Source organism: Symphalangus syndactylus, chromosome 23 (genome assembly GCF_028878055.3).
Source record: "Symphalangus syndactylus isolate Jambi chromosome 23, NHGRI_mSymSyn1-v2.1_pri, whole genome shotgun sequence".
Lineage (NCBI taxonomy): Eukaryota > Metazoa > Chordata > Mammalia > Primates > Hylobatidae > Symphalangus > Symphalangus syndactylus.
Window position 1 is genome coordinate 62,999,358 of NC_072445.2, and position 23,498 is coordinate 63,022,855.

Below are 23,498 nucleotides of genomic sequence, written 5' to 3' on the forward strand. Positions count from 1 at the left end.
CACAGTAGGACCCCAGCCAGTCCTGCTAGGTGCCTTCTTGTCTAGAAGAGGCCGCTTTGACGTTCTTTCCTCTTCATCCCCGAGTTAAGGCCGGGCAGGGGTAACCAGCAACGGGTTCACTTGGGAAGCGGGTTTCATCACCCCTCTGAGCCCAGGTCGAGAATCACAGTTGAGCTCTGGCCAAGAATCTGACTCATTCAGGTGCAAACCGCACCGTCTTTTGCCCGATTTCCTGCATTCTGCTGACAGCACCTCTCTCCTTCCTTTGGCCTGAAATCGCGGGGTGCTTGTGTGAGCTGAGATTAGCCGAGGCTGACCGGCCCCTCCGTGGCTTCCCGCTGGCCTCAGCGTTACTTCGTGTGTTCACCGCCGCTCTCAGCAGAGCGAGCCCTTGGGGAAAGGGGTGAGGGCCTGGGTTGCGGAGGCGCAGGAGCCTCGCGGGATTGGGGCGAGCCGTCCCGTGGCGGGAAGCGCAGGAGGCCGGACTCGGAAGGCTCTCCCAGACTCGGTCCCTCGCTCCAGCCCTTCCCCGCCGGTGCGCGGAGCCGGACCTCTGGCGGGCAGCGGGCACGCGCCGGCGCGGGCGGGCGGGGAGAGGAAGGGGCGCGGCCTCTCCGGGGCGGGGCGCCGGGCGGGCGCTGCGAGGGGACCGGCGGCCGCGGCGAGAGCGCGCCCAGCCCCGCCGCGATGCCCGCGCGCCCAGGACGCCTCCTCCCGCTGCTGGCCCGGCCGTCGGCCCTGACTGCGCTGCTGCTGCTGCTGCTGGGCCATGGCGGCGGCGGGCGCTGGGGCGCCCGGGCCCAGGAGGCGGCGGCGGACGGGCCCCCCACGGCAGAAGGCGGGGACGGGCAGGACCCGCACAGCAAGCACCTGTACACGGCCGACATGTTCACGCACGGGATCCAGAGCGCCGCGCACTTCGTCATGTTCTTCGCGCCCTGGTAACGCCGCGCAGGCCGGTGCCCTGCCCCGCACTTGGCGCTTCGGGGGGCGTGGGGCGCTTGGGCGCCGCGGGTGGGGGGTCCCGGGCCAGGGGCCACGTGGACGCCGACGGCTCCGGTCAGTGGCGTGCGCGCTGCGGGCGCGGGGCTCGGGGCTCAGGGCTGTGGGGCGTGGGTACTGGGGGCGCGGCGACCCTGCGGGTTCGGGGCTCCGGCTGGGACGTGGCGGGGGGGGGGGGCGCGGGCGCTGCGGCTCGGGGCCGGGAGCCGGGGACTGCAGGGGACCGAGGGCTTGGGGCTCCGGGTCGGGGGGCGTGAGCGCAGCGGGCCGGGCGCTCGCGGCTGACGTGGCGCTCGGCGGCCGGGGCGGTGCGGGAGGAGGGGGCGGTCCCCGAGGGGACAGCCGGGAAAAGCCCGCCCTGCGCCGGGCTCCTGAATTCAACCCCCTCTTGCACCTCGGCGCCGAGGGAGGGGAAGGTGGGGTCGTCGCCCTTTCGGGTAGCCGGGAGTCCAAATGTCACCCCGCGGTCCCTGCCCAGCGCCCCAAACTTCCTGTGCCGGCCGGACGCGCGGCCTGCCCGTGGGCCACGTGCACTCACGGAGCGGCCTTGCTGCTGCCGCGGCCACCGGGGTCGTCTGGGACACTTAGACTGCGGGCGCGTCCCCTTCCAGACGCTTTAATTGAAAAATAGAACTCAGGAAGGTGTGGTTTCCCACTTTGTGCGTGTTTTGTGGGATAGGAAGGAGCGGTCCAGGCAGAGGAGGGTTGCTGAGCTACCCCGGGAAGACCAAGGTAGTGCGAATTCTGGAACCCCCCCGCCCCCCTGCAGCTCAGGGTGGATGTACTCTCTGAACGGAGCCCACTGGTCCTCAGCTCTAGGCTGTCCTGTCACCTCCCTGCTGCTCTCTCGGGTCCAGGTCACTTGTTATGTGTGAGATCGGAAAAGCCCCTCCGTTGAGCGGATGGTCCCTCTTGCTTTGGTTCTGTGGGCCAGGCTTTGGTGTGGGCCTCGCTGCTGACCTGAGAGACCCCTACCCTGGCACTCATCCCACGGAAGGGCTTCCTGTCACTCACACAAGCATGTGCACAGCTTCCCTGCCAGCGCCGGGATGCCCCGAGGAAGGGAGGTGATCACAGGCCAGGGCAGAAAGTCATAATTTTAGGACACAAGACCTTTGAGAGGTTGGAATAGCCTGCAGGTTCTTGTTATAGAACTTGGTATTCTTCCCCAGAGCTCAGCAGAGGCTCACTTGGGAAAGGGATGTAGGAAGGCATAGAAAAAAGGTACCTTAAGAAAAATGGCCAGTTCAGAAATTGTACCTTTCAAACTGGGAGAAACGTTTTTCTCTTAACCCTGTATTCAGGCTATTACTACGTTTCAGTTCATCTGGAGTTAAATCAACTTTTTGGGCCAGTGTCGGTTTATTAACAATGTATATATGAAGTACATTGTGTTTCTGGTTCCTAAGAACCAACTGAGTCGACGTTTTAGAACTACCAATGGTGTAGAAATTACTTTGTAACATAAAACAATCAGGCAATATTAACAGTTTCTCTCTGTACCGGAGTATTCTCAGCAACTATTTCAATTAAATATACTACTTAATTGGAGTCCATTTCAGCGGAATACATCTGTCCATGGGTTTTCTTTTTTCTTTCTTCATTATTTATTTATTTTAGAGATGGGATCTTGCTCTGTTACCCAGCCTGAAACACAGTGGTATGCAGTCACAGCTCACTGTAGCCTCTAACTCCTGGGCTGAAGTGATTCTCCTGCCTCAGCCTCTGAAGTAGCTGTGACTACAGGCGCAGGTCACCACACCCAGCTTATTTTGTTGTTGTTGTTGCAGTTGGTAGAAACAGGGTCTCACTATGTTGCCGAGGTTGGTCTCAAACTCCTGGCCTCCCAAAGTACTGAGATTACAGGCATGAGCCATCACATCCCATTCTTTACTTTTTTTTTTTTTTTTTTTTTTTTTTTAAGAAAAACTGACATGTAGTAAGTCCCTGCAGTGCCAAAGGAATTTTAAGTTTAGAATCTTTGCAATAAATACCAGCTAGTCCTGGGCTGAGAGAAAACTGGCACATCTGGGCACTTGATATTAAGTAAATTCCTTTTCCATTATATGTGGCTTCTAGACATTTAGGTGGATGCTTCCAGAAAAATTAACTTTATGTTGTTACTTTTTTTTTTTTTTTTGAGATGGAGTCTTGCTCTGTTGCCAGGCTGGAGTGCAGTAGCGCAATCTCGGTTCACTGCAACCTCCACCTCCTGGGTTTAAGCGATTCTCCTGCCTCAGCCTCCTGAGAAGCTGTGACTACAGGTGCGCACCACCACACCCAGCTAATTTTTGTATTTTTAGTAGAGATGGGGTTTCACCATGTTGGCCAGGATGGTCTCGATCTCTTGACCTCGTGATCCTCCCGCCCCTGCCTCCCAAAGTGCTGGGATTACAGGCGTGAGCCACCGCACCTGGTGCATTTGTTGACTTCTTGATAGTCTACTACAAATACTTAAATAGAGATATGTGGGTTTCTATGATGGTGTTTAAGTTGGACTTTTAAGAGGGCCCTTTCAGAAGACTGCAGATACTGCAGTAGGGCTCAGGAATAGGCTGCCAGGAAAGAGGCTGAGTGGGCAGAGAGGTCAAATGGGAGGTCAGCAGGGGCAAGATCAAGTAGGACCAACAATACCTGGCACAACACCTTGGTAAGTGTAAGGCTGAGAGCAAGGTGGTGACTCTGGAGGGGTCGATGCAGGAGAGGGAAGGAGGTCCTGGAGTGGTGAGCTGAGCGTTTGGAGCTCAGATAGAACACTCAGTGGACTCCCCCTTAATACACACATACCTTTTTCCAGTTTCACCTGCCGTGGAATGGTGAAAGCCTACGTGTGATTAAGGGGCTGGGGCCCCTGTAACAAAAACATTGATCTGTGTATTTTTGCCCTGAACTTGGCAGCTGCAGAGTTGTCCTGCTGCTGTAGATTTTGTGCCAACCTCAGGTCACAGCTTCTGTATGGCCAGTTTTGTGAGTCACCCCAAACCTGGTGACAGTGAGGTCAAGATTTGGACCAGGTAGCTTTGCTCTACTTCTTGGCCACAGGCTACCTTGTGAATGCAGCTGCCTGTCTCATAGCTGGGTGCTGTAGCCGCAGGGCCGACTAGATAACACCTGTGGCCCTATCGCAGCCAGGAGCAAGGGCACGCCCAACTTGGTGATGGCCCAGAATGGTCAGTTTTGATTTAGTGCACCACAAACTTATTTATTGCCTATTCTCATTCTTAATCTAATCTTGTGTTTTCCCCCAAAGAAAAGGAAAAAAAAAAAAGCAGTAACAAAACAAAACCTTGTCAAGATTGCAGAGGAGTTCTAAAGTTCCAGAATGAGCATATCTGATCAAAGTCCTCCAGGGTCAGAACTGCCCTTGACAGTCCCTTGGGAAGGTGTCTTGTTGGACACCGCCCCAGTCAGTCAGTAAGTCCTCACTGCCAGCGTTTCCTCCAGCATTAGAACTATCATGGCTTCTGTGGTTAAACACCAAATGGACTAGTTCTCAAACCTGTGCCTTTAGACAGCAGGGTCACACATAATGTAGTCGGAGAGATGCTCATGCCATGAGAAGCATGTGGGAACCAAGGCTAGCTGAGGAACAAAAACCTCACATCTCCCAGCTTGCACACACTTCAGGGTTCTGTGGGAATTGCCTTTTTTTTTTCTTGTTTCCTTCACCCCCCGCCCCCCACAACAAACTCACTTTGTTGAATCTACAGAAGTTAAATCTGCATGTATAGTTTCATTGTGCTTTTTTTTTTTTTTTTTTTTTTTTGCATCTGAGTATCTCGTGAAGCAGGGATTCTCTTAGCTGGCCAAGAAAGTGCTGTTTAGGGAAGACACGTTAACTTGAAGCAGACTTTTTCAGTGCTACCTTTAAATCGGTTTCTTTTTGAGACAGAGTCTTGCTGTCGCCCAGGCGGGAGTGCAATGGCATGGTCTCGGCTCACTGCAACCTCCGCCTCCCGGGTTCAGGCGATTCTCCTGCCTCAGCCTCCTGAGTAGCTGAGATTACAGGCGACCGCCACCACGCCCAGCTAATTTTTGTATTTTTAGTAGAGATGGGGTTTCGCCATGTTGGTCAGGCTGGTCTTGAACTCCTGACCTCGTGATCTACTCGCTTCAGCTTCCCAAAGTGCTGGGATTACAGGTGTGAGCCACCACACCCGGCTTAAATCCTTTTTTTCTTAAGAGACAAAATCTCACTCTGTCACCCAGGCTGGAATGCAGTGGTGTGATCATAGCTCACTGCAGCCTCAAACTTTTGGCCTCAAGTGATCCTTCTGCCTCAGCCTCCCAAGTAGCTAGGACTACAGGTGTGTGCCACCACACCAGGCTAATTTTTAAAAATTTTTTGTAGATGGGGGGTCTCACTGTGTTGCCCAGGCCAGCCTTGAACTCCTGGGCTCAAGCAGCTCTCCTGCCTTGGCCTCCCAAAGTGCTGGGATTACAGGCATGAGCCACTGCATCTGACTTAAATGCTTATTTTTGAGGTAATCTGTCAGAAAATAAAAAGAGATTTAACAGAGATTATTAAATTATTTTGAGGAAGAAGTCACAATTCTAAGCGTTGGGTGTTCTTATAAGCAAGTGTTTTTTAAAAAAAAAAACATTTTAAAAAGCGATACAGCAAAGTGGTTATATTGTAGGCATCAGTATGTTCCTACCATATTAAATAACAAACCCATGTGTCATAATGCTATGGGATTGTAGTTGAAACCTGGGATAAAGTTTCTAGGGTTGTCTCATTCAAAATTCGAGTATGGCACTGTAGACATACTGTCCTGAGAACGCAGGAAGAGCTGTGGTCAGCTGCATGACTCAAGATCTAGTGCTGGGAAAGATGCTGATATCCTCATGAAATGTGAAGCGTGGCAAGAAGCCCCATTAAGATACTATTTTAAATGATAGGTGATTTTAAAATATTTATACATAACTGAATTCATACAATGAATACTATGAATAGACATTTGCTTACTTCAAGCCTAGAAGTTTAGGGGGCCACAAACTTTTTTTGTTTTCCTTCTCATTGGAGAAAATTGCAGTCGATTAAATTTTGAGATTGCCTTGTGTTTGTAGCTTTGGTTATATAGTGGAGGAGACTGGACGAATAAAAGTAGCAGATACAGCAGGAAGTGCTAAGCTACTGTCCAGGGGAGGAGTAGAGAGGCTTTCCAGAAGGGCAGGAGAAGAGAATGGGTGCTGAACAGCCCGGGGAGTCAGGGCCGACTTGTTGGAGGAAGTGACACCCAAACTAAACCTGAAGGGCAGATAGATTTAGCTAGGTGGAGTTTAGGGAGGATGTGTAAGAGAGAATGTGTCCCAGGGCCAAGCCAAGCTATAGTCCTTTGGGAACACTGCAGATGCTGCAGTCGGGCTCAGGGGTAGGCCACAAGGGAAGGAGGGTAGTCTCTGGGATAGAAGTCAAGCAGGAGGTCAGCAGGGCCAGAACAAGTAGGATCCAGAACAACACTTTGCTAAGTTTAATACTGGAACAAGGCCAAGATTTCATGCTGAGAACAGGGCAGCGACTCTGGAGGGATGGGAGCAGGGGAGAGAGGTCCTGGAGTACTGGTCCAGGAGCTGCCATCTGCAGTGGTGTAAAGAAAGGACTGAGAGCCCCATTGCCCGCTGGATAGAGCTGAAGTTGAGGGCCGGCTGCCCTGTGACCTGATACTCAGTGTGCTTGTACTCTTGCCTTGTTCCAGGTGTGGCCACTGCCAGCGGCTGCAGCCGACTTGGAATGACCTGGGAGACAAATACAACAGCATGGAAGATGCCAAAGTCTATGTGGCTAAAGTGGACTGCACGGCCCACTCCGATGTGTGCTCCGCCCAGGGGGTGCGAGGATACCCCACGTAAGTTGGAAGGAAGGGAGCACACTTCCCAGGTGGCTCCTGGCTACAAAGAAAGTCGTAGCTAAACTTTTGGTAAAGGAGTGAAGAGATACTAAATGTAAGCAGGCAGTCCCTGTCATTAGGGAGAAATTGCATTTAATGCTGTGTCTGTTTTAGATGGCTTTTATACTTGGATGACCTGTAATTCATCAGTGTTGGGTTTTCCTGTTTGTAAGAAATGTGTTCGCAAGACAAAAATGGCAGTCCCGCCATGCTAGATGTTCACCGGTACATTTTACACAGTGTGCATAGACTGTCATCAATCTTGGCTTGCTTTTTCTGGTGACTCTTATTCGCAAACACCCTTCCTATAGTTCCTTCCCGTGTGACTCCCACAGGGCTGTTTCTGTTGGAAAGAAGTATAGAGTCTGACACATGATGATACTTTCTTCCTTGACAGTTAAGAATTTTTTTGGTTATGAGAAACAGAAATTGAAATGTTCTGAATTCTAGAAATAGAATTATTCTCTTATTAAACAGAAAGAAAGGACTATTTAAAAGGCTATGGAGGAACCTCTGAGACCCAGCTCCAGGGGCCTGGGGGCTGTTTCTGCTGTGCCTCCCTTGAGATGACGGCTTTCCAGGCCTGTATCTCTGTTTGCACAGAAGGGCCCACCACTGACTGGCCCTGCTTGGCTGGAATATTCGTTCCAGGAATAGTCCCTGTGGCCAGGGAAACAGGAGCTTATAGCAAGACACATGCCCATTCACACCATGTGCCAAGTGTTGGAGGGAAAAGCAGTTCTTCAAAAAAGAGAAGAAGCTGTTTCTGAAGGAGGTGGAGGGATTGCCACGGTCACTTCCTTGTTGTTTGTTTCAATTGCGGAATGAAGTCAATTCTATACAATTTATTGCTTAATTGAGTAATACAGGGGGCCATCAATAAAGCATAAAATTGGAGCTTACATTCAAACCTGGGAGGCAGAAAAGTGGAGGGAGCTCTAGGCTTGAATCTGGAAGTCGTAGTCAAATCCCAGCTCTACCATTTATTCAGCACCCAGCTCTGGCCTCATCATTTAACCTGTAAGTAAGGTGATCCCCCAAACACTGTTACAGGACTTACATGGAATGTGTGCAGACACCAATCTGAGCACACCCAATACATGTTAGGGTTTTCCCTATCATTTGGAAATGTGGGCATTTCCACAAAGGACTCTGGAATTCTTGGTCTTTGGTGACTGCTTGCTAATGTAAGTGCCATAATTTGGGTTTACTTTAAATCAGATCAATGGAGATAAAATTACCTACTATCTGTATCTACGTAAAAGTATTATCTATTCTGTGCTTTATAGTATTGCATTGAAAGTATGGATCAAGAGCATCCTAAAGAAGCAGGTAGTGAGCAGAGATGAGGGTGAGGAGGTGAATGCTTACCTGTTGAGAGCCTGTTGCTTTCAAAGTTCAGGGGCAGCAGGGGTGAGCTGGCTGTGGTGTCTTTCCACTTAACCTGCTGACCATCTGTGGCCTGAGACTATGTGCACCACACACCATGCCATAGGGAAGGTGACACAGGACCTGTAATGGAGCTGAGAGTGGTATGTGTTACGGGGCTTCAGAGAAGGAAGTGATGGCTTCCACCTCAGCCTGGCCATAAGAGCTATCAGCTGCACTGTCAGCTGCTCCATAGTTGGTATTCACCAAAAACCATCACAAATTTTAAAAGTCACAAATTTAAAAAGGCCCGTGTTGGATCATGTGTTTAGATTTTTAATGAGAAGATCTGGTCTCCCCAAGTAAACCATGGGCTGGTTTTGTGTTATTAAAAACAACAAAAATGAACGTACACCACACTGAACACAGTTTGGGAAGGAGCCTCTGTGACCATCACTGCCCTGCAGAAGCTCCGAGAACAGATTATTTTCCCCCCCGAGAATGCAGGAGGTAGAGTGTGCTGTATGAAATGTGGTCGCATTGGGGCATCTGTAGATTGACTTGAGTGAGCTTTTACTCCTCCAAGACAGTACCCATCCCATAGAGTGGTTGTGAAGCCTGAAGCAGATGATGACTGTACCTGCCTGAGGACAGGCATGTGTCAGGACATGAGCTTTCACATGATTCTTTCCTGGCAAGTGTAACTGGAGTAAAGGATTGGAGGGGCAGGGAGTTTGGGCTCCCATGCCCCCTAGAGATGGCTGGCTGTGCTCAGGAAAATGTTTTGAGGTCTTTCTGTTGGGCCAGTCATGAATCATTACAGCAGGGCAGGACCGACGGGGGAAACTACCTGTGTTAGTTTCCTAAGCTGCCGTAACAAAGTTCCACAAACCGGGTGGCCAGAAACAATAGAAATGTATTCTCCACAGTCCTGGAGGCCAGAGGTCCTAAATCAAGGGAGCCAGCAGGGCAATCCTCCCTTGCCTCGTCCTGGCTCCTGTCAGTTTCCTGGTCATCTTTGGCGTTCCTTGGCTTGTAGATGCATCACTGCCATCCTCTCTCCTCACGTGCCCTTCTCCCTGTGTGTGCGTGTCTCTCTCTGTCCAAACTAACCCTTCTTACAAGGACACCAGTCATGCTAGATTCGGGCCCATCCTAGTGAACCTCATTTTAACTTGAATATCTCTGTGAAGACCTTATTCTAAATAAGGTCACCTTCTGAGATTGATGGTTATGACTTACACAGATCTGTTTTGCAGGACACAGTCCAACTCATACACTGTCTACAGTAGTAGAACTTTCATCATGCTGTTTGCCAAGGCAATACCTACATGGGGATTTTCTCCCTGCAGTCTCCTTGAAAGAGGAGACTCAAATGCCCTTGTGGAGGCTTGGTAATAGCAGAAATCTGGGGCAGTACTTTGTTTGGGCTTGTACCCTGTGGCCCAGTCTCCATCACCTCCCTCACCCCTATCGACAGTGAGAATTGAAGTCAGATGCCCCAAACTGACTGGAAGGTCTGGACCAGAAGTGTCCACTCTGTCCCTGGGCTCTGGGAACTTACTGAGGAAGAATCTCAGACTCCTTGGGCAGGTTGGAACGATTATCAGTCCAACAACAAGAAGATATATATTTTAAACTATTTGTTTTGCAAATGAATAGCAAATTACAAAAAAATCATAGGCTAGGTCTTACTGTATTTTACTTTTAGCAAAGACACAAGTGTGACAGTCCCTGGTCCTTTCTGACGTCTTGAGGATCCACCCATTTCCCTTCCCGAAGAGCGTTAGTGGGAGGCAGAGCCGTGCGGGAAGCAGTTTCTGTTTCCAGGTGCAGAACACACCTTGTGGGAGCCTGGGGAGGTGCCAGGCTAGGTGAGGGCAGTCATCTTTGATATCGCAGATGTTGCAGTTGCTTATGTTGAACTTCGTGAAGTAGTCAGTGTACTGCCAAGTCTAGTTAAGTCTTGGCTGATTTTGTGGTTATGAGAGTCTGAGCTGCTGAGGAAGCTGGGTGTATATTCTGCTTTGGAGACACATTAGGGAACTTACCTATGCCCCATCATACCATCTTAGGTTCTGGGTAAGGCCAGTATGCGATTGTAATTTCAAAGCCTAATCTAGCCATGTGACTTCATTTTAAGGGGAATTAGCCATTTTTTTTTGGAATGAATGTTTGTGTTCCCCAGCATTCATAGATGAAATCCTAATCCCCCAAAGCTGGCAATAGGAGGTGGCCTTTGAGAGGGAGTAGGTCATTAGGGTGGAGCCCTCATGAATGGGGTTACATACCTTATGAAGGAGGCCCCAGAGAGTTCTGTTTCCCCTTTTGCCATGCGAGGACACAGCAAGAAGACACCATCTGTGAACCAGAAAGCCCTCACCAGACACTGACTCTGCTGGCACCTTGATCTCAGACTTCCCAGTCTCTAGAACTGTTGTTTCTAAGACACCCAGTCTGTGGTCTTCTGTTACAGCCGTTGAACTAAGACACTCTTCAAACCTTCATGTCATATTTTTACATACGTTGCCGTCTTACAATTCTGATACCGTACACTGGGCATTTACTCACAAAATCCACATATGTGCTATAGAAGTGGCAGGGGTGTTTAGATGAGCAGGCTTGCCAACAAATGGTACTCTGTATTTCTTTTTTCTTCTATTAGTAGTCACATTTTTCCCTATCCTTGACACCTTCTATGAATTTTTATCTAGAGTATTAGAGCATGTTTTCCCATGACTGCTGGAGGGATCCAGGAACTGAGAGTGTTAATTTCATCCTCTGGTGATGTCTTTTGCTTACGGTTAAAGGACCTACTCCCGTATCCTCTCTGCAGATTCCTTCAGAGGCCAACATTTGTAGGAAAAAGAAAAGATTCCTTCTCTATGGGAAGGTGAATGGACGGCATCAGTCAATGTCAAGGACGTTCTTATAGCTGGAAACTTGAATTCTCACAATAACTGATATTCAGGCCTTGTAAGAGTTGAATACCTGCCAGGTGGCCAGGAAGAATACCTCAATTGCAAAACAACACTGTATCTACTCCAGTCCTAGTTTGAACACAGACACAACAACAACTGCTGAAGCCGGGAAAGCATAACAGTAGCTTGCAGGGAAGGCCCGAGGCTGCTGCAGAGGAGCACTGAATACTTGCAGCTTTTGAGGCCTCAGTCACAGCAGTGGGCTGGAAGTTTTCACCTCATTTTACTTTTCCTTGAGTAAAATCAGAAACTTCTAAAAGTTTAGGATTAACCGAATGTATTATCTCCTGGAACGTTATTTTTGTTTCCTTTTATCAGAGAGGAGCAGATATGTGCCTGGCTGCAGCCCCTTGACAGCTCATTTTCTGATTGTTGCACTAAATGAGTTTGCTCTCTGATAAGACAACTTTCTTTTTGCTCTGTCTAATCCTTTGTTATTCTTTCAGCTTAAAGCTTTTCAAGCCAGGCCAAGAAGCTGTGAAGTACCAGGGTCCTCGGGACTTCCAGACACTGGAAAACTGGATGCTGCAGACACTGAACGAGGAGCCAGTGGTGAGTGCCTGCCTCCTTCCCTCCCTCCTTCCCATCCTCCCTGCCTACATCTTTGGGGTAATATGTAACGGGGCAGAGGCCAGTTGAGGTTAATGATTAAGGCTGCCATTTTAAAGCAACTCTACTTTTTTGGGAGCTTATTGATATTATAGGTAAAGATAAACTTTTACAGAAACTTTTTGGTGTGGAAATACCTAAATGTGCACAAAAGTCAAAAGAAGGCTAAACCCTGAGTTTCAGCAGTTACCACCATTTTGGTGTTTGTCTTCCCAGCCACCCTGCGCCTTGTTTGGCTGTAGTCAGTCTTCAGGGAGGTCACTTGTATGGTCTCACAGATAAGCACTTACTCCTTGTTAACACTGCCACCCTGCCACTGTCACAGGTAATACAGTTCACAACTGTACCCCAGCATCAGAGACTGACTCTGGGCCACCTGGGGTCACGGCTGGGCCCAGCCTAGAATCTCCTATCCAAGCCAGCACTGGAGCCTCCTCCCATCCCTCCGACCTTTGCCCTCCACCACCTGCAGCCCTCTGGCTCAGGCCTAGCCCGCCAGCTGTACCCGTAGGGTGGATCCTTCCTTTTCTTCTCAGTGCTCAGTCCCCAAGTCTCTAATGGGCTTTGCTTATAACATCATTTTGTACCATTAATACTCTGTGTTTTAACGCACTTCCCATACTAAGACTAATATCAGATTGTAGACTCTTAGAATATTATGTACTAAAAAGGATTTATAATCCTCCCCCTCCCCAGTTGATGTTGGAAGTCTTCACTTTGTTGTAAATCATCATGATCATAAACCACTGCTTAAGTGTTCCTTTGTGGGTGGTGCCTTCTGATTAATGCCGAGCGCTCAGGCCCCTGGAGGCCGGGTAGACCTGGTGGGTCCTGCTGCTGTGTTCGAGAGGGACGGGAAAAAAACCCGTGTTCCTACACTGTAGGATCCTGATCCAGGAAGAGCATCTGAAGTTTGTCATTTCAATTTCAGCAAATACCTAAGACTACCTTCTTGTATCAGCTAGGCACCCACTGATTTGAAGGTGGTCTGTGGTGGTCCTTTTGGAGCTTTGCCACTTACTGGTGCCATTTTCCAGTGTGTCTGTGCGGCTCTTCCGCTCTGCCCCATCTTCTCTGATGAACTAATCAGAAACTTCACGCTGATTCGGTGCTTCCATCCCTCACCTGTAAAGACTCTTTCAACTTGGCTGGGTGTGGTGGCTCACGCCTGTAATCCTAGCACTTTGGGAGGCTGAGGCGGGTGGATCACCCAAGGTCAAGAGTTCAAGACAAGCCTGGCCAACATGGTGAAACCTCGTCTCTGCTAAAAATACAAAAATTAGCCAGGTGTGGTAGGCACCTGTAATCCCAGCTACTTGGGAGGCTGAGGCAGGAGAATCACTCGAACCCAGGAGGCGGAGGTTGCGGTGAGGCGAGATTGCGCCACTGCACTCCAGCCTGTGCAACAGAGCAAAAACTGTCATGAAAAAAAAAAAAAAAGACTCTGAACTGTATGGTGGAGACTGTTAGTGTGTGATGTATGTCACTGAACCAGAGACTTACCTAACTTTAGCTGAAAGAGAGAACCACAGACCTCTCAGGAAATTTGCATCTTTGAAAGCTGAATGAGCAGGTGTGAGTTTCATATAGATTTAAATTGGACATGGTTTCCTTTATGAAAATATTCTCTTTGTGGGGACACGTATATTGGATGGTAGGAAACCAATTTTAAGGAGGAGTTAATAGCCTCAAATAAATTTCACCAAAAAAGCCAGTCTTCTATGATGGCTTTATTCAAGAAACCAGCAGCCAGTATCAGGACGGCAGAAAGACCTCATCTCACGGCCCATTTCCCTTAGTGGAGGTGGCGGCCTCACCTGTAGGTTGGGAAGGGCTGAGAGGCTGACTCCAGGCTCTGCAAGGGACTTCCTGTCTCCTCAGTGTGGGAGCAGGATGGCCGCGTGGAATCCCCCCATGCCACCCCAGAACCACAGTCACCAACTTGCCATATTTTAGTGTCTCCAGCAATAGGAGGCCCCAGATAATTGCCAGAAACAATGGCAATGTGCCTTATTGTGGAAAAGTTTTGGGTATACACACTTTATACTGCAAACCAGAATTCTCTTAGCTTTTTAAGTGAAAACTTTAAAAAAAGTTCTTTATCTGTATACCTAAGTAACTTAGTACATACATTTTCTAATATTCATTAAATTTAGATTTTTTTTAAGTGTTGTGGCAATATTCAAGAAACTCAAAAGACAATTTGTCACTTTGTACATTCCACTGCAATTTTTATATTTCCATTTTTGCTTCTGTATTTTTTCTTGAACAGTTATACAAATGTTTCATCTCATTAATGATTTTATATATTTATGTGGTCTTTATATTGATCATGTCTTATTTTATCATGTGGATTTGCCATAATTCAACTCTAATTCTGTCAGTGGATATTTAGGTTATTTATACTTTTTCCATCATCAGTAATGATGTAGGGAACAAGTTTATCTTTGTAAAGGACATCCCCCCTCCTTATTTTGAGTGATATTTTTAGAATGTAGTATTCCCAGACATAAAATTGTAAGGCCAAGAATAAAAAAACAAGATCATTTTTATGGCTCTTGATGAACATTGCCAGGTTTCTTAAGCACCGTATCAGCTTATGCTGCCACTGTAGGGCGAGACCATGACCTATTTCTGGGATGCACTGTGGTGTTCCAGTGCCAGGGGACTGCTCTGGAGTCTGCCAGGAACCCAGGAAGCAACTAGAGGCCCCACACGTGCCATAAATGAACACTTCATACTGAAAGGCCCTTGAACATCTCATGGAGAGTGGCACACGGTATTTTATTTCACCTTATGTGAACTCACTGACTGTTCACTTAGCCATTCTTCCCTCGGGCATTCTTTTGTGTGGATATTTAGCACTTTGAAAGTCTTGACGCGCTGGCAGCAGAAGGGAAACTTTATGGTTCTTTATGATTCCAGCCCTGCACAGCTTTGAACTGTCAGCACTTTTAAAGCCTTTAACAACTTAGCTTGGATATTCTTTTTAATATGAATATGAACCCCCAGATAAAAGCTGAGTAATATACACTTAATGTGTCTGCAGCAGAACACTGATTCCATTATCTTTCCCTCATTTCTGGTTACTTTGGTTGGAAGCCACAGCTGTACCTGGTGTGAAAAGTTGAGAAATGTAGGAATGTGACTAGACAGCTGCACACATTGCTGTCTGCTTGGGTCCTGGCAGAAGCATCTTTTGAAAAGCCCCTTTCCCCCGCTTTCTGTACGAGACTTAGTCACATGAATTACATTCTTTCTTGAAGGTGCAGCTTATGTTCATGCCATGGTTTTCTCTCTGTTGCCTTTCATTCACCTGCATTTTCCTTCTCATCACCTGCTTTTCTCTCTGATCAGTCTTCCACAGTTGTGTCTTCCTCAGTTTTCCCTGTCATTTGTGTGAAGTAAGGATAACCAGGCCCTCCTGGTCCCTGAGTTTCTCATTCCCAGCTTTGTCCATTTTGCTACCCTAGTGTCTGTTTGTGTGTTTTTTGAGGCAGAGTCTCTGTTGCCCAGGCAGGAGTGCTGTGGCATGTTCTCAGCTCACTGCAGCCTCCACCCCCTGGGATCAGGTGATCCTCCCACCTCAGCCTCCCAAGTAGCTGGAACCACAGGCGCACGTCACCATGCTCAGGAAAATAAAAAATTTTTTTTTGTAGCGATGGGGTCTCACTCTGTTGCCTAGGCTGGTCTTGAACTGCTGGGCTCAAGCAGTCCTCTTGCCTCAGCCTCCCAAAACGCTAGGGTTACAGGCACGAGCCACTGTGCTGGGCACTCTGGTGTCTGCAAGTGCTGACCCCTTCAGAATACGTCCATCGGGCGTTGTATTTTGTATTCTTTGTGAAGTATCCAAGTACATTTCAAAGAAGAGGACAGGGTATAGGGTAGGACTGTCCTTTACATTGTCTGCTTTGTTTGGTTGGGTTTTGGGGTAGGGACAGCTATCACTTGGCTGCCCTGGAACCTCAGACCTAGAGCTTTCACCGAGGGTGAGGCTGATGAGGGGCTTTTTGCTGAAGCTTCCAGAGGGCTTGTCGAGATCAGTTCCTGACCTGGCCTCACTCAGCACAGCAGCATCGTACAAAGGTTCCAGGTTGTTGGGTGAGGGAGGCATCTGCAGGCAGTTCCCCACAGACACAGTCACCTCCTGGATGGTTTCCCTGTGTCTCCACTGACACACCCATGACTGTTTTATTTCCTCCTGTTAGACACCAGAGCCAGAAGTGGAACCGCCCAGCGCCCCTGAGCTCAAGCAGGGGCTGTATGAGCTCTCAGCAAGCAACTTTGAGCTGCACGTCACACAAGGTAATGGGGAAGTCCTGATGCCAGCTTCAGAGAATCACTATTATTCCTTGGCGCGCTGGGCTTTTCATTCCTGCCACTCAAGGGCTCTTAGATGACAGCATCAGTGGCACTGACAAAGGGTCACTCTAGAGGAACTGTTGGGACCATTATTCAGTGCACCTCCTCTTAAACGTGAGTTCTCCTTTTGTCTGTGCCCTGATAGAAACGCCGAGTCTAATGCTAAGCACACATGACCTGCACACTAGCTGGACAGTGCATCCTTGGCTAAGAGTGTTTATTGACAGACTCACCTCACTTGATTGCTCTTTACTTTATTGCACTTTGGAGATACTGCATTTTTTATGGATTGAGGATTTTGGCAGCCCAGCATCTGGCAGGTCTAGCGGTTTTTCCAGCAGCTTGTGCTTACGTTGTATCCCTCTGTCAGCATCTTTTTAGCAATAAAATATTTTTTAATTAAGGTACATTGTTTTTAAAGAAATAATGCTGTTGCACATTTCATAGACTATGGTGTAAACATAACTTTGATATTCACTAGGGAATCAAAAAATTTGTGTGACTTGTTTTATTGTGATATTAACTTTATTGCAATGGTCTGGAACCAAACCCACAGTATCTCGGAAGTATGCCTGTGTATTAATGGTAATCACATGCTTAATAACCTCAGGCAGAAACAAAAGCTTCTCCCTGTCTACACGGAATTTAGATTGGGCACAGTGGCTCATGCCTATAATCCCAGCACTTGGGGAGAAAAGGTGAGATGACTGCTTGAGCCCAGGAGTTCGAGATCAGCCTAAGCAAGACCTTCTCTCTACAGAAGATTTAAAAAAAAAAAAAGCTGGGTATGGTAGCGCGTGCCTGTAGTCCCAGGCACTCCTGAAGCTGAGGTGGGAAGATCACTTGAGCCTGGAAGGTCAAGGCTGCAGTGAGCTGTGATCATGCCACTGTACTCCAGCCTGGGCGACAGAGACCCTGTCTCAGAAAACAAACAAAACCCAGAATTTAATGACACTGTTGTAACATGAATCAAATTACTTACTCTTTACACTTAAAAGACCTTTCTATACCACATCCCATTTTTTGAAAATGGTCTCCTAATATCAGAATGATCCCCATAAAATTTCCAGTGTGAATACATAAGTCTCCCTTTATTCACACATAGATGTGTTTCAGAAAACTTGGCCCAACACCCAATGACTTGAAAGCAATTTTGGCTTCCTGGCCGGCTCCCATTACCAAATGCTGCCATGGAGAGAAATCTCCTTAGAAGACTGGGTTGGAAACGTGAGAAAGGGCTTGGATTGCCTCTGGCCTTGTGACTTGCGCCTGCTGGGAGTCAGAGCCCCTCCCCCACCACACTTACTGTCCACAGTAACTTACCGTGAGGCCTTCAGCCTTTTCCCATTTTTGCTAAAAGTTATTTCATCCATACCAGTGCCCTAACGGTGGAACTTCAGCATGCTTTCTGCTGCAGGAATGCATTTGCAGCTGGGATTGTCTTGGGCTCTGAGCAGGATGTGTTTCCCAAATCACCTGTTACAGACTGACTCCGGCAGGCCTAGCCAGCACCTCCCTAAGTGGGTCACTGCCACAGAGCTGTGTCATGTAGGTACCATGGTGGCTTCCTGCCCTTGCTGGCTTCCCGTCAGTACTCTGATTAGGTTCCCAGAGAGCCTGTCTCCACCTTACAGTGCAGGATCTACCGTGCACTTGCACATGGTTTCAGCCTTGCACATTTTTTAATGGAAGTTGTTAACTTTTAAAGGAAGTTTTTCACCATTCTCTTCAAGTGCATTGTTGCTGTGCTGATGAGGCAGTAGCTGTGCGCCTTAGTGTGGCAGAGTCCTGCTCAGAGGCCAGGCCACATGCCACTGGTTGGTTCTCTCCCCGGCCACAGCCTGATTTCAGTTTGGTATCAGCCCAGTGTCAGGGTAGAACAGCTAAACACCTTCTGTGTCCAAATAATGATGCTGTGAGGGTTGGTTTGTTTTTTTTTCCCCCACTAGCCAAGGGGGTGATGTTTCATTTTTTAAACTTTTTTTATGATAAAATATAATACAGATCGAGAAAACAAATGTGGGACTTAATGAATTTTTATAGAGTGGTCACACTGTATCTACTGTCCAGTTCAAGAAATAAAACTGCCAGCCTCCCGTGTCCCATCCAGGGCACAGCCCGCCCTCCCTTCTTCTCCAAGAAGGCACTTTCTTGACATTTGTGGAAACCACCTGTATTAGTCCATTTTCACTGCAGATGAATACACACCCGAGACTGGGCAATTTACAAAGGAAAGAGGTTTAATGGAGAACTCACAGTTCCACGTGGCTGGGGAAGCCTCACAATCATGGCAGAAGGCAAGGAGGAGCAAGTCACATCTTACGTGGATATCAGCAGGCAAAAAGAGCTTGTGTAGGGAAACTCCCGTTTTTAAAACCATCAGATCTCATGAGCCTTATTCACTATCACGAGACCAGCATGGGAAAGACCTGTCCCCGTGACTGAGTTACCTCCTACCTGGTCCCTCCCACAACATGTGGGAATTCAAGATGAGATTTGGGTGGGGACACAGCCAAGCCGTATCACGACTCCTTTTATGGTTTCATCACTGAAGTGCACATTCCTGAGCACTATAGTTTTATATGTGTGTGTGTTTATGTATCTTTTAAGGCTCTTTTAACCTGCATGTTCTCCAGACATCTCTTTATCTTTCCTGCTGAAGACATAGGTGGTTTGACCTGTAGAGCTCCCTGTGGTCCAGACTTTACTAACTGTGTCCCTGTAGTGTGGTCTACATGTTTCCCTGATTTCTCTGTTTCCTGAAAATTGGTAGTTGGGTCTGGGAACAGAATCAGTTTCAGTGTGATGTTTTTTGGGGGCACAGGAAGACCTCATAGCTGGTGGGGGCACAGAATGTCCAGTTGTCTCTCTTTGGGATGTGGGCGACCATGACAGGCAGGGCCTGGGTCCATTCATTCCTTAGGGCTGCCAAGTGCCGAGACTCATTCAAGCGTCCCTTCATTTTTTAACCAAGAGAAACTCACCCTCATTTATCACCTGGTTATTCAGCGGTACAGTGCGTATAGGAGAGGTGGGAGAAATGCCTGATTCTTTCCCTTTATTACAGTTTTCCAAATAATGAGTTGATTGCTGATTGTCCATCAAAGATGGCAAATTTGGTTTTGAGTATTGTTATGAACTCATGAACAGAAACACATTTGATGGAGTCCCTTACTACCAATTAAAGTGCTTATGCCGAACTGAGATTTGCTAAGCAGCACAAAGATCTGATTCTTCAATTAACTCTCTAGTGAGGTCTGATATAAATTACAGTTCCTCTTTCCCCCGTCTCTGCCTTGGCTCTCCACTCCAGGCGACCACTTTATCAAGTTCTTCGCTCCGTGGTGTGGTCACTGCAAAGCTCTGGCTCCAACCTGGGAGCAGCTGGCTCTGGGCCTTGAACATTCCAAAACTGTCAAGATTGGCAAGGTGAGTGAAAGCCCTTATTAAACTGGAAATGGACTGCTTTGGGCTGGATTAATTAGCAGAGTGGCCCATTATTCATTCTGTGTGCAAAGTTGCAAACTTGATTTATTAATTCCATTTAGTGTGCCACTTGATAATTCATTTCACCTTCACAGATGGCAGCCTGATTTTGAGTTTTGCTGGCTTTTCCACAGCTTACAGATAAATTATGGCCTCGGCTGCTTTATTTTGAAGAGATGGCCAAATCTGAATTGGCAGCCCCAGAGCCCGTTCTGCAAAGATACGGGGTAGAGCCTTGTAGAGTGTTCACTGGACGAACTTGGAGACCGTCCACGTTCGACCTCACCCAAGAGCTCTCTCTAAAAGGACCCTGGCTCTGTGCTCACCCAGGCACGCAGGAGACCCTCCCTCGGTTTGCACTGTGCCTGGGATTCTTTCCAGCGTTTCCGACTTTATACAGAGAAGCCAAGAGTGATGTCTGACAACTTCTCTGTAACTGGATTTTCTGGAAATATCCAGTATAGCTCCAGGGACATCACTTTTATTCTTGTCCACTTTCCAGCACCCACCAGACACCATGCATAGATTTCCTTTCTTTAAAATCTCATTTTTCTACCTTGCCATGGGGCTGATTTGTATACAAAAGTAATGCTGCATGTCTAGGACTGAATGATGGTTAACAGGATGATCTACTTGGGATGGTGAGATGATCGAAAGCGTAAACTTGGGGGTTGGGTAGACCTGGCTGGCTGACCTTGGGCAAAACCTCTCCATGCCTCGATCTCCTCCTTTGCAAAACTGAGCTAAGATCTACTGTGTGGTGCCTGGGCAGATGAAAGTACACTGCTTAGTGTGATGCTCAGCATGGGGCAGATGCTTCGTAAATTGTAATCACTTTTGTTGTCAGTTAAATGGATTTTTCACTGTTGCCTCTTAAATGCTTACGATAATATATACTAATTATACATGTTATGATTATCAGTTTGTATTTACTGAACATTTCGGGGAAGTAATTATAAAATCATCTTGTCTACTGTCTTACCCCATTCGTTGTATCCTTAAATTATTGTATGAAATTTGATGGGAGATTCTTTTAGGTTTATATCCATAGAGGATCCTAGCAGACCCAGGCATGAGCAGACACAAGCCTAGGTGACCATGCCGAAGCCCTTCATCCCTGGCACATGTGGCTGGGTTACACTGGACCCTTAAAAATGCTTGTCCTCTCCCGACCTTGGGCTGAGGCCTCCTGTACTTCAGTTCCGCACCTTAGCTGCTCTCTGACGGGTCTTAGGTGTTGAAATAGTATTTTTACCCCCGTTTGCTGACATAGTGAAAAACAACTTAGTCCTGCCTATTTTAGTGCTGGTAGAAAATAAGAAAGCAAGCAATGACTTAGAACAAGATGTTTCATGAAAATGTTGGGCAAACAGAAGCTTTATGAGATTTGAATGAAAGAAAAAGCTTGAAGAGCTGTGCTTGTTGGTAAATTAAGTTTATAGAATTAAGGACAGATTATAATCTTGACATCTTTGCAGTCTTACCTTTTTTATGTACCAACTACTCCTGTTTAAAATTCACTTCTTGCTCCCTCTTGATTTGAAAACCCTCTAAGCTTGAGCATGAGAGTAAATTCTAAGCTGGCATGTGAACTGGTCTGGGTCCCAGTCACCGACAGCCAGGCTAACTCCCTCCCACCACCACCAAACGTCAAGCCAGGGCCCTGACTCCAGCTACCAGGTGCTGACTTTACTTGCTCAAGTTAAAATGTTGCTTCCTAAAAACTGGCATGTTTAACTGAGCTATTAATACAATAAATCTTACCTCTAAAGTATTTCCTTTACTCCCTTTAGCTCAGGTATGTTTTAGCGTAGCTTTTAGGAACATTCTCTTCAAAAACTGCACCTTGGTGGCAGAGTTGCTACAGAATCTGGATTTTGAAAAGAATATTTGTAACATACAAAGTGTCCAGTAGTCCCATTGGCAAGAAGGTTCATGAAGAAACTGACTGGGAAGTTGATCTGCCTTTATTCTCAGGTTGATTGTACACAGCACTATGAACTCTGCTCCGGAAACCAGGTTCGTGGCTATCCCACTCTTCTCTGGTTCCGAGATGGGAAAAAGGTACGTCTGCACTTCTTAGTACTGAGAATTCTTCATCTCTTCACCCCATCAGGCTGAGCTGCTGAGTGGTTTAATGGGTACAGTGAATTGCCAATCTTGATTGTTAGGGCACTGGTTTGGAGAAATGTGTGTAATGGAACAAATGTCTTTCTCTTAATTGATAAGATTTGGGTTGTGGAGATAAATTCATTTGTTATACTACCTTGAAACATTTCAGTGGCCCAAGTTATCACTAGAATAACCCAGATCTTACAGTCATACGGTAACTGTGCTCTGGTCATTAACACAAACCTTCAGGCCTTTGAACAGAGCTAAGGCTTGCACTTGGTCCAATTCTGCCTCCCTCCCTCCTTCCCCGGCTGATGGTCAGCGGCTCAGAGTTCCCCATCAGCACAACGGCTCGCTGGCAGGCCTCTGCCCCAGACTTCTATGATGTGTAACCTGTGGAGGGAAGAGGGGCCTGTACAGTTCTCTCACCAAAGCCGAGGCATTCAGTTATCCTCTCTACATTCCCGTCTAAATATGAACATGCAGACTTTGCATCACAGCTAAAACATCTGGGAGATCTGACCTGGGCAAGCAGGGGTTGGAGGAAGGCTTAAGTGATTCAGAACACCTAAGTGGACTCGCTCAGCAGCATGCCCGTGTCTCGGACAGGTGGATCAGTACAAGGGAAAGCGGGATTTGGAGTCACTGAGGGAGTACGTGGAGTCGCAGCTGCAGCGCACAGAGACTGGAGCGACGGAGACCGTCACGCCCTCAGAGGCCCCGGTGCTGGCAGCTGAGCCCGAGGCTGACAAGGTGGGTGCCTGCTGGAGTCGGGATCCCCCTAAGTGGCCCATGGCCCCCGGCCCCCCACCTACCCACCCTCAGAGGGCCGTCTCAAATGCTTTGGACAAAATGACAGTTTGGGGACAGAGTCATTTTGATGGTTGGCTACAGCTGCATTTTCAACACATATTTTTCATCGACTTTTGCATGCTTTCAGGGGTGAATGTAAACGAAAGCTTTCCTTTTAAAAACACGAAATGGATGTGAGACAAATCCCAAGACAATGTTTGGTGTCAAAAATCTCTAGAGAATCCTTCCTTTCCACTTCATTCATTTTAAAGAATGACTATGCTCAGCATGTTTCTTCTATGAAATCTTGGCTGCTGGCCCTGGGGCCCTGATTCTATTCCTGACCTTGCTCTGGGCATTTCCCTTTACCCCTGTTGTAAAGGCCCCTAGGAGACCTGTAGCCAAGAGGGCATCCGCAGCGATCAGGCCAGTGACTGTAGATGTAACCTGCCTAGGCAGTCCTGATGCACTGAGGGGCTTCCTTCCTTCACTCAGATAGCAGGAGGTTTCAGATTCGTTTGTTCTGCTTTATCAAGCCCTTGCTATGTCACAGGCACTGTTCTAGGCCACTAGGAAAGAAAAATAAGACCGGTTTCCTGCCTCTGAAGCATATGGGTCTCTGAGGCAAATGGTGAGAAGACACACAAGCGAATGGCAGGGGGCTGGGGCAGAAATGTGTGCAGGGCTTGGTTGCTAGAGAGAAGTGGGGGCAAATGGGCAAGAAGTGTCCCTAAGGAGCTGATTGATGGGATCTGTGCTGGACAGATAGGCTGGGCAGGGCTGCCACTGAGGGAACACAGTGGGAGACAGGTCAGGGTGTGGTGTAGGATCCCCGAGAGTGAGGGAGAGAGGAGCTGGAGTTGAGAGGCTATGGGCGGCTGGCCAAGGATTACGA

General features: G+C 47.9%; 1 protein-coding gene across 3 annotated transcripts in view; it reads left to right on the top strand.

The window, feature by feature from the left end:
• The first annotated feature begins 220 nt into the window (after window positions 1-220).
• The window catches only part of TXNDC5 (thioredoxin domain containing 5), a 28,022-nt gene continuing 4,744 nt past the window's right edge, over window positions 221-23,498 (top strand). The window contains exons 1-7 of one of the 3 annotated variants that reach the window (XM_055264082.2): window positions 221-403; window positions 6,702-6,851; window positions 11,689-11,794; window positions 16,060-16,156; window positions 19,527-19,642; window positions 21,677-21,763; window positions 22,421-22,564. In XM_055264082.2, the coding sequence (XP_055120057.1) occupies window positions 6,763-6,851; window positions 11,689-11,794; window positions 16,060-16,156; window positions 19,527-19,642; window positions 21,677-21,763; window positions 22,421-22,564 (639 nt within the window). In that variant the 5' untranslated portion in view covers window positions 221-403; window positions 6,702-6,762. Of the gene's footprint in view, window positions 404-627; window positions 942-6,701; window positions 6,852-11,688; window positions 11,795-16,059; window positions 16,157-19,526; window positions 19,643-21,676; window positions 21,764-22,420; window positions 22,565-23,498 lie in introns of those variants that run through there. The other 2 variants (XM_055264081.2, XM_063632942.1) reach the window with 2 other exon arrangements.